Source organism: Babylonia areolata, chromosome 24 (genome assembly GCF_041734735.1).
Source record: "Babylonia areolata isolate BAREFJ2019XMU chromosome 24, ASM4173473v1, whole genome shotgun sequence".
NCBI classification, from domain to species: Eukaryota; Metazoa; Mollusca; class Gastropoda; order Neogastropoda; family Buccinidae; genus Babylonia; species Babylonia areolata.
Genome location: NC_134899.1, coordinates 24,984,027 through 24,994,229, shown reverse-complemented (window position 1 = coordinate 24,994,229; position 10,203 = coordinate 24,984,027). Strand labels below are relative to the sequence as shown.

Here is a 10,203-nt window from a genome sequence, read left to right as displayed (position 1 = left end):
CTGAGGAGCACATTCACACCGGAAGAAGGCCCATGCGACCAGAATGTTGTGATCACGTGTTTTCCTGTTGAGAAGGTAAACTGTTTGACAAGAGAACGGCATGAAAGTTGCCAGTCGAATTCCTCTCCTGTCTTCTGTTTACCGCACGAAAACTGTGCAAAAACTAGATTAAGCTTTTCTCCGTTAATATGGATGGCCGTTTTACCGAAAATATGAAGGAATGATCAAACGATATTGATACAACTGCAACATCAAGAGATCGGACAGGTGAAACCCAAACCTAGTATTCCAGCCGGGCAAATGGTTGTTAGTGGCAGTAGAAATAATAGGACTGGCTCATGACAAAGCTTCGCTGTTCGTTCACGCCCCATTTTTTAAAATGTTATTTTTAAATGTTTCCATTGCACATTCATGTTCGGGTGGTGTGTAGATAGTGCATCTGCTACTTAAAAGAAGGGGGGAAACAGAAAGAAAAAGTTCTAGTGAGAGTCCTTGGTAAACTGTCTTAGAAATGCAGCAACAAGCCACTGGTTAAGGCCTCCAAGGAGGCCAATAACACACCCCTTAGAGCAGCCTATAGCCCAAAACACTGTATTTTGCCCAACTCATACAGAATACAGAATACTTTATTATCTCAATAAGAGAAATTCATGTGTGGTGTAGTTTACGTAAACAATACACAAAAATCGCAGTCACCCAATGTAAACATATAAAAGACATAAAATGCTGAAATGCAAAGTTGATCAGGATCTTTCGTTCAATTATCACAATCATACACATGATTACATACTTTCACAGTCATTGATCATATAAACATAAGGAACATAAAATGATTAGATACAAAGTTAATGTTAATCAATCTCATACAATAACCACAAATCAACCAGTGTGATAAGCACAGTAAGACAACAGATGAAAATATTATACTATAGTTAAAACAACGATGTACATGATTAAAACCAGTTGTTATTCAACAGTATTTAAAATCCATATTTTCAGAAGTTTTTTTTTAACTAAATAAAGCCATTTTTGTTAAAACCCTGGGTTTATTGCAAACTATTGGTTCAGAACTTATGAGAAACAATTTGATAAAAGGACAACATTCAATGCAGAAAAAAAGATTAACAGAAATACTTTAGAATGTGTGTGTTTGTGTGTGCATGTGCACATGCATAGTATTGCATAGTATTGTGGAACCATTGACTGTATGCATACATGTATGTGCTTAGTACTGCTGATTCATTAATGTTACATATTCATGTACATTCTCTCTCTCTCTCTCCCCCCCCCTCTCTCTCTCTCTCTCTCTCTCCCCTTCTCACTCATTCACTCACTGTAACTACCACCAATTCTACTGTACTGTGCAGGTTTTGCTGTCACCATGGTGAAACAGGTAGCATTACTGCCAGCTGGCTGTCAGCCATGGAATCGTGGTGTGTGTGCTGCCAGCAAGGACCATTTTGCCTATTGTGCTACCCTGGCCATTTATATTTACAAGGTAATTGATATAATCACAGCAAGGATTATTTGGCATACAGTGCCAATATGGCTATCAAATTAGTACCAATGTGTATTAGGAAATGAAGATCAATGTACCAGCAAGAACCATTTTGTGTATCAGATAACCCTGGCCATCAATATGCCTTATGTGCCACCCCAGCCTTCTGTATTGTAATGATTAAGATGTCCTCCAAAGACTCTCAGCATGGTCATCCAGCCACATGAAAATCAGTGTGGCCAAGTCCAGTACAGCCACAATCTATCAGAGCCTTTTCCCATTGAAAATGCAGTGAAGCAAGGTTGCATCCTAGTACCCGCTCTTTTCACCAGCTTCTTCAGCATGATGCTTCATAGGGCCACAGAAGACCTTGATGATGAAGATGGCATCTATATCTGATACTGCATTGAAGGCAGTCTGTTCAACCTGAGGTGTCCACGGGCCCAAACCAAGACACTGGAGCATCTCACCCATGAGCTTCTCTTGATGCTATCCTTGTTTTGCACACAGGGACAACCCTATTGTGCATAACAACCTGCTTTGCAGAGGCTAACAAGCTCTTTGGACTGGAAATCAGCCTAAAAAGATAGAAGTTCTCCACCAGCCTGCAACTCAAGATGATTACCATCCTGTTCACATCACCATCTGTGACAGAAGCTGAAGACTGTCTACCAGTTCAGCTATCTTACCAAAATGAACAAAGGAATTGACAACAGACTTGCAAAAGCAGATAGTACTTTTGGCAGACTGTACAAATGAGTCTTGAACAAAAAGCATGTAATGAAAGGCACAAAGATCAGTGTGTACAGTGCCGTTGTTCTGACCACGCTCTTTGTTGTGGGTCACTTATCATCACCTGTGACTTCTCGAACATTTCCCCCAGTGCTGCCTTTGCACCACCCTCACCATCAGCTGGAGTGACTTTGTCACCAACACCAAAGTCCTTGAATAAGTGGAGCACTGAGGCCATGTTGTTGAAGACACAACTGTGGTAGGCTGGGCATGTCTCCAGGATGGAGGATCACTACATGCCCAGGATCTTGCCCTTACAAAGAGACAAGCAGATCCTGCCTGGAGGGAAAAAAAAGAAAAAGGAGGAAAACCTGTGACATTAAACAAGTGACCCAGAACAGACTTTCTGTTGCAGTGGCTATGGCCTGTCCTAAATTTGCCTTGCCAGCCACCAGTGAGCCTGCAGCAAACCCCTTTACTAAATCTTTGTTTGTGAAGCCAAGTCCTGATGATCAGTGCAATATTATAGCGTTTATGTGACAAGGATAATTGTTGCTGTTCTTGAGGGAAGGTTTTTGCTTGAATGAAAAATTGCTTAACATACCAAGGTTGATATTATCAATTATGATCTCAAAATTGTGAATGTTCTGTAGTGGTTTTCTTCTCAAGTCTTTGTTTATAATAGATTAAGATTCAGTTCACCATCAGTGAACTGTGTTTCCCAAAAGTCTTGAATCTAGCACAATTCAATTTAAAGTGGATGCCATATGAAGCATTGTTTACACAATGATGAAGTAAAGATGTGGAAATAGAGTGCATTTACACGTGCATGTGTGCTCATTTTTCTTTTCTTTCACATGTGACACATGTTGTACTGTATGCCAAAAAAAGGATAAAAAAAAAAATCAAGTATTACGTCTGTCACATCCTAATGAAGGTTTATTCACTGACTGTTCTTATCCCTGGTGCTTTGATGAATTCTGTTCTCTCTAAACTTTCTGTGTAACCTTTTGGCAAAGACACAGGCTTTGTAGAGTATGTTCCAGGCACTTATCTGTTATCAGTCACATAGATCTACTAAACCACTTTCAGCTGTATACTAAAACTATGAAGTATGGCTGTGTTGACCAGTTGGACAGACGTTTCAAGGAGTTCCGCTTGCTGTCCATCATGTCAGAGCACAAAAAAACCATCACCTCTATCAGCTGGCACCCCTCCAACCCTGACCTCATTGCCAGCTCTGGGGCTGATCTTCAAATCATTGTGTGGAGCATCTCCCAACAACGCTCACTGGCTGTGCTGCAGTCTGGCATCAAAGAGGTTCCAACCTGCATCAGATGGAGCCACCATGACAACACTTGTCTAGCCTTCATTAGGTGGGGTTTTGTTGTCTTCAAGTGAACACATTAGTCTCCTTAATTTTCTGTGTTTGTGGGTGGGCAGCATCTCCATATTTGCTTGTTTCTGCATACTGTGTATGAGTGAGGGTTTTATTTTTAATTTTATGGATGGCCATTGTTGCCATGGTGTTTAGTTTTTGGGTCCTGACATACTTCTGTGTGCATCTGTGCAGTGGCCGTGGCCCCCTGTACCTATGGCAGCACACAGAGAAACAGGCTCCCTCCATAGTAAAGGACTCACAGAACTTTTCCACCAACATCACCATGTTTCGCTGGCATCCCAAGAAGCAAGGCATGATCGTCTTTGGCCACTATGATGGCAGTATATCCATTCTGAACATAGGTCAGTCACTTGCTTAGATATGGTGCCAGTATATAGGTAGGGTGTGTGTGTGTGTGTGTGTGTGTGTGTGTGTGTGTGTGAGAGAGAGCATGCATGAGTGTGTAGTATAGGTATATGTCCGGGTGCTTGTATACATGTGTGTGTGTGTGTGTGGAAAGCATAAAACCCCCATTGAGCAAAGCTAAGTAGTGGTGTCTACGTGTGTGTGTGTGTGTGTGTGTGTTTGTGTGTGTGTGTGTGCATGTTGGAAAAGAAGAATAAAACCCCCACTGAGCTAAGCACAGTAGTGGTGTCTTACTTTAGGTTTGTCTTGATTCTGTTCTCATTCAGTTAATCACCAATTAGCTTGTTTTTTTAATTTAAATCAGAACTTCCAGCAAGCTAGTCAGATGTTAACATATGAAAGACAAAAACTACAATTATCAAAAGAGGAAGCTAGTCAGGGATACAGAGGGGAGGTAACCTACTTCCAGGAGGTTATCGGCCGTAGCTACTTTTGTTTTCTCCGCATAGGTGGATAGTAGTCTGCACAGGACAGGAATCGGACTCCCTGCTGGAGTCTGCACTAGTAGGTCACAGAAATATGTTAGATAAACGTAATTTTAGGGAAAAAATTTCCTTTATTATCCAGTTATAACTTTAGGTTTTATTTTTATTCTGTTATCCAATGGATCACAAACCATTTAACAGTAAGACAGTTTAGCAATACAGTAGTAAAACGTGATTTTCTAACTACGGCTGTACTGACATGGCTGTCCACACAGTGTCTGTTGATAAGTTTGTGGTTTCCTTGCAGACACTCAGACATGCTGTGTGACAGGTACCTTTGTCATCACTTTATTGTCATGTTACCCATCCAAGCCTGGCTTTTGATGTTGGCATGAGATGTTGGCATCCACTTCAGATATGGCTTCTGTCCTCTAGCTCAGTCTTTTCTGTCCTCTTACTGAACTGCTGTCTGCTTTGACCACTCCCATATCTTTCAAACACATGTGGTTTGCTTTCTGTACATAAAGCTGTTGTGGTTACACTGATGCTGTGCGTCTTGTCGGCCCTTGGAGGTGGAGTGCTAGGTAGATAGGAAGTACATACAGAGGCCAGTGATGAGAAAACAAGAAGCTAAACTATTGCAGATACCGCTTTAATCTTTGTTGTAATGCATGCGGTGTTGCAGAATTTGTGTATGTTACTTGCCTGTTTGTTTCATGATCTTATGTTTGGCAAAGCTAGCAGCATGTGTGGAATGTTTTATTATATCAGTAAGAGATTCAGGGTTGTGAATGTTTCATTAAGGAAAAATGTGCAGGACAGAGACTGCTCTACTCACATAAAGCACAGACCTTAGGCATGCAGGTTTAACAGACTACATCACCATCATAACCATTTTAGCACCATCAACAAAGACTTACACAGACCACATCACCATCATAACCATTGTTAGTTAGCACCATTAACAAAGACTTCTACAGTCTTCATCACCATCAGAACCATTGTAAAAACCATTAACAAAGACTTATACAGACTACATCACCATCATAACTATTGTCAGCATCATAAACAAAGACTTGACTGGCTACTCTTTAGTTGTCAAAGGAAAAAAATAAGAGACAGGAGAATAAAGTTCTTATATTTGGACTTAATTTGAGTTGGTTGGACAGGTAACATTGCATATATGTGGGACTGACTGTGTGTCTTCAGTCTGTGACACTATTCTTTCAGTGTGTTGCAAGTAAAGTTAATGAATGTTAGGTTAAAAAAAAAGGAAAAACAAGAGAGGCAAGGCCTTCAAGACTCACTTGTGATACACTTAAAAAAAAATCCAAGCTTTTTATGTATTGAGTATAATTTCAAAATGTAATGTTTAAGATGAGAAAGATCAGTTTAAAGGAAATTAAGTCCCCTAGCATTAATTACAGAGTAATTTCCCTTTTTTACTACCTGTACCAAAACGTTTGCAAAATAAATAAAACTTCCATGCGTAGCAAAAGAAGTTCCTGTTTGAACAAAAAATGATAATAATGACTGCTCTTGTTGTTAGGTCAGAATATTAGATCAAAATGCCAAGTTTAGAGAATACAAAAAATATAAATATAACAGTAAATGCAGTTTGCATATAACTAGGCTTCATTATTTATTTTTTTGTGCCCATCCCAGAGGTTCAATATTGTTTTAAACAAGATGACTGGAAAGAACTGAATTTTTCCTATTTTTATGCCAAATTTGGTGTCAACTGACAAAGTATTTGCAGAGAAAATGTCAATGTTAAAGTTTACCACGGACACACAGACACACACACACACACACACAACCGAACACCGGGTTAAAACATAGACTCACTTTGTTTACACAAGTGAGTCAAAACAAAAAAGAAAAAAAAAAAAAGGGCAGAGAAAAGAAGGTATGTGGGGTTCTGGGAGGGGATCTGTGCTTCAACGGTGGATGATATGCGACAGCCATTTTCATGGGGAATAGAATATAAACACAGTGACACTAAATTGTAAACAAGACTAATTATAACAGTATGCTCACACAAATGCAGCAAACAACTCAGCTTAAAACACAGACATGGACACATTTATGATGGTCTGCCACATCCGACTGTGACAATCAGAACAGCAGAGGAGGCAACTGCTGTCCCAATTATTATAATGGACTGGGATTTGATTACAGTGGACATTTTCTTGCCCATGTTACATCCTCACTTTCTCAGCCAAGATGGCTTTAGGACAGTCATCATTGGGATGGTCTCCAAAGGCTAACTAGCTCCTATGGCTGCAGCAATTGGAGCCAGTGCAATCTTTGACTCTTTTTTTAAGAGTCATAGTCCTTGACAAGAGACTAAGCTGTAAATGAATTCCCATTGTTGTTGAGAAACCATTGATCATACAGCTCTCACTTTGATGTAGGCTCAAATGCATGTTGTGAACTTATGTCAGTCTGTAAGCCAAGTGTAGGGTCTAACACACACACACACACACACACACACACACACACACACACACACAAACAAACAAAAATTAGCTTAAAAAGCACAGACACGCGCATGCACATACACATACACACACACAAGCAAACAAAAAACACATGTACACATGCATGCACACACACACACACACACACACACACACACACACATGCACACACACCACAAATACAAATACACCCACTCAACAGACACAAAAACACACCTGTTCACACACATCCAACTGCCTCCACTACTCCCCTGTAATTTTTATGTTTTTTTCCTGTATATATTTTTTTTACCACCATGCTTGTGCCTTTATTCAGTGTTGTGTAGTGTAGACCCAGGGTGTAAAAAAAAAAGAAAAAAGAAAGAAAGGCACACTAGTGCTTATCTAATATCCCAGGGTAATATAAAGCATTTTGTTTTGTCCTGCACAACTCTCAAGGCTCCAAAGGGGTGAAGCACATCTTGGCACCAGAGGTGGAGGATGATGACGATGTGGATCCAGTCACAGCACTGGCCTGGGACCCCCTGTCCGTGGAGTACCTGCTGGTGGCCAACCGCCACAGCGGGGTGCGTCTGGTGGACGTGACAGCCAGGACTGTCATCACCACCTTCATCCCCCCGAGCACTGCCGCTCAGGTGCAGACCCTGTCCTGGGTCCACAACGCCCCGGGCATGTTTGTCACTGGGGGTGAGTTAATTGTGGTGTGTCTGCGGTTGAAGGGTGTGGGAAGTGTAGGTGGGTAGGGGAGGATCTCTTGTGTGTGTGTGTGTGTGTGTGTGTGTGTGTGTGCAGTGTGAAACCATATTCTTATGACTTTTTTTGTGGGAGTGGGGGTGTGGGGGGGAGAGGATCACTGTGTTCTGTCTCCAGCATGCCAGCAGGTCTAAATGTTGACTTTTAAACTGTCTAGATATGTCTGTCCTTACACATGCATGTTTGTCTGTCTGACCCTCCTGATGATAGTTCTGGAGGGGAAAAAACCCGGTCAAAAGCTGATGGTGAAGTTTTGCAAAACTGAGTTGATGGCAAGAGAAGCAAAGCTGCAGACTTGCACAGCTTCTTGCCTCTTTTAAGATTATTTTTATTTCTTAAACAGATGTGAAGAGTGGCGTGCTGAGAATCTGGAGCGTCTCCAAGGTGTCTCCCATCGAGAACATCCGCATGAAGAAGTCCGGTTTCCACGATGTTCACATCATCCCTGAATCTCCTGTTGATGAAACTGTCTCACACTCCTCCCACACAAAAAACAGCAGTCACGTATCGTCTACCAGTGAAGCCCAGAGCCCCTCCCTCACTGCCCACACCCGCTTTGCTCTGCCCCATGCCCAGATGGTGTGCACTTTCAAGGACGGGGGCATCGGCTTGTACGACTTGGGCCACCGCAGGTGGAGGTTTCTCAGGGATCAGGTACGTCCAGGTGATAGGCCTGTGTCTGCAAGATGAATTCAGATGTTGTGTTGTCCTTCATCCAGTGACATGTAATTGTGTGAAATTGTGCGTTTATGAGGGAAACCATGTAAAAACAAAAGTATTCTTTCACACTCAGACATGTGGAAACATACACGCCCACACTGACAGGCAGACACATATGTATGCATGCATGTGCGCACACACACACACTCTCTCTTTCTCTCTCTTTCTCTCTTTAATGTGTGTTAAAATGAAATACAACAAAGTGATGATGCTTTAATTTGACATCTTTTCTCAGCTGTGATATTTAGATGTTTTACATTTTTTATTTTTTTTATTTTTTTTTTTAAGCTGCTGGTGTCAAGATCATTATCAGTAACAGATTGGAGTGTTGTTTGCTCAGGGCCATTTGGAGACCATCTTTGACTGCAAGTTCTGTCCCAGCAATCCGAACCACCTGGCCACTGCCAGCTTTGATGGCACTATCAAAGTCTGGGACATCATGACCATGCAGACTGTGAGTGGTGGGTGTGTGTGTGTATGTGGTATGTTTGTGTCACTGTGTGATGTGTGTGTGTGTGTCTGTGTTTGTGTCTGTGTGTGTGTATCTGGTTGGTGTATTTTTTAGTGTGTGTGTGTGTCTGTGTGTGTGTTTGTGTGTGTGTGTCTGTGTGCATGTGATGGGTGTGTTTGGCTCTGTGTTCATGTTCACTCATATCCACGAGTGGATTTTTACATGTATGACCCCCCCCCCATTTTTTTTTTCACCCTGTCATATAGCCATCCATAATCTTTTTTGGGGGGGTTGAAAATGTGTGCTTGAATGTACTGTTTTTGTTGTTTTTTGTGTGTTTTTTTTATAATGTTTTTATCATTATTCATTACAATGAACACATCCTTTTAGATTTAACAGTCTTCTCCAAGGCATACAAAAGAAATTACTGTGGTATCATCCTTAAAGCATGCAAAAATAATTACTGTAATATCTTTCCCAAAGCATGCAAAAGCAGTTACTGTGGTATTAATGCAAATGATTACACAAGCAGACAAGCAGTGTTTCTTACCCCTGTTCTCCCTGTGCAAACATCTTTTTTTTTTTAATGCTGCCCCATCATGTGCACCATTTTAAGTGGCATTACTCCCATGCCACTCATTCCGAGTCCCCCATACATGGCCACAACCAGGTTTGTCTGTCACGGTCCTATGTTGGCAGTTCACAGGGAACCATCAATGTTATGTCACCACGAGGCCACACACCAAAAGAGACCCTGCAATGCTGCTGAGCCACTTTGATGGAGTTCGGTAGTGCTTGTTCTGAGGACTTAGGACACCACCTACTAAGCTCTCCTGCTGACGACAATAATGGCTTAGTTGCGGAGCCAGACTGAGTGAGGGTCTCCCCCAGAGTGGAGACCACCAGCACGTCCCTTCAACAACAATCCCCCATGAATTGGCTGACACTGAAGACCTTAACAAGACTCACCCTAAGCGTGATCTGCACAAACACCTGAACTGACCCATACATATACTGTTGAAGGTGACACTTGTGTTGGGCAGGTGATGACGTCGGCAGGCAATGAAGGCATCATCTACCACATATCCTGGGCCCCGGGGGACCTGGGATGCATTGCTTGCTGCACATCGAAAAACGGCATCTTTATCTGGAACCTGAACAAGAGCAAGGTCATCAAGCGAATCCAGGATGTGAGTGTGTGTGTGTGTGTGTGTGTGTGTGTGTGTGTGTGTGCTGCACAAGTGGTGACTTGGCGGTCTTGATGAATGTCTTAATTTTTTTGCTGTTTGTTTTTTTCCGGTGATTTTGTTTATGTTAGTGACTTTGGGTGATAA

The 10,203-nt window shown here is 41.8% G+C and overlaps 1 protein-coding gene across 1 annotated transcript in view; it reads left to right on the top strand.

The window, feature by feature from the left end:
- Positions 1 to 102: 102 nt before the first annotated feature.
- LOC143298588 (WD repeat-containing protein 17-like) overlaps positions 103 to 10,203 on the top strand; it is a 36,100-nt gene continuing 25,999 nt past the window's right edge. Inside the window, 8 exon segments of the mRNA XM_076611468.1 lie at positions 103 to 267; positions 1,368 to 1,498; positions 3,362 to 3,606; positions 3,804 to 3,973; positions 7,384 to 7,632; positions 8,042 to 8,352; positions 8,759 to 8,872; positions 9,913 to 10,059. Coding sequence (XP_076467583.1) covers positions 1,382 to 1,498; positions 3,362 to 3,606; positions 3,804 to 3,973; positions 7,384 to 7,632; positions 8,042 to 8,352; positions 8,759 to 8,872; positions 9,913 to 10,059 — 1,353 coding nt within the window. The 5' untranslated portion in view covers positions 103 to 267; positions 1,368 to 1,381.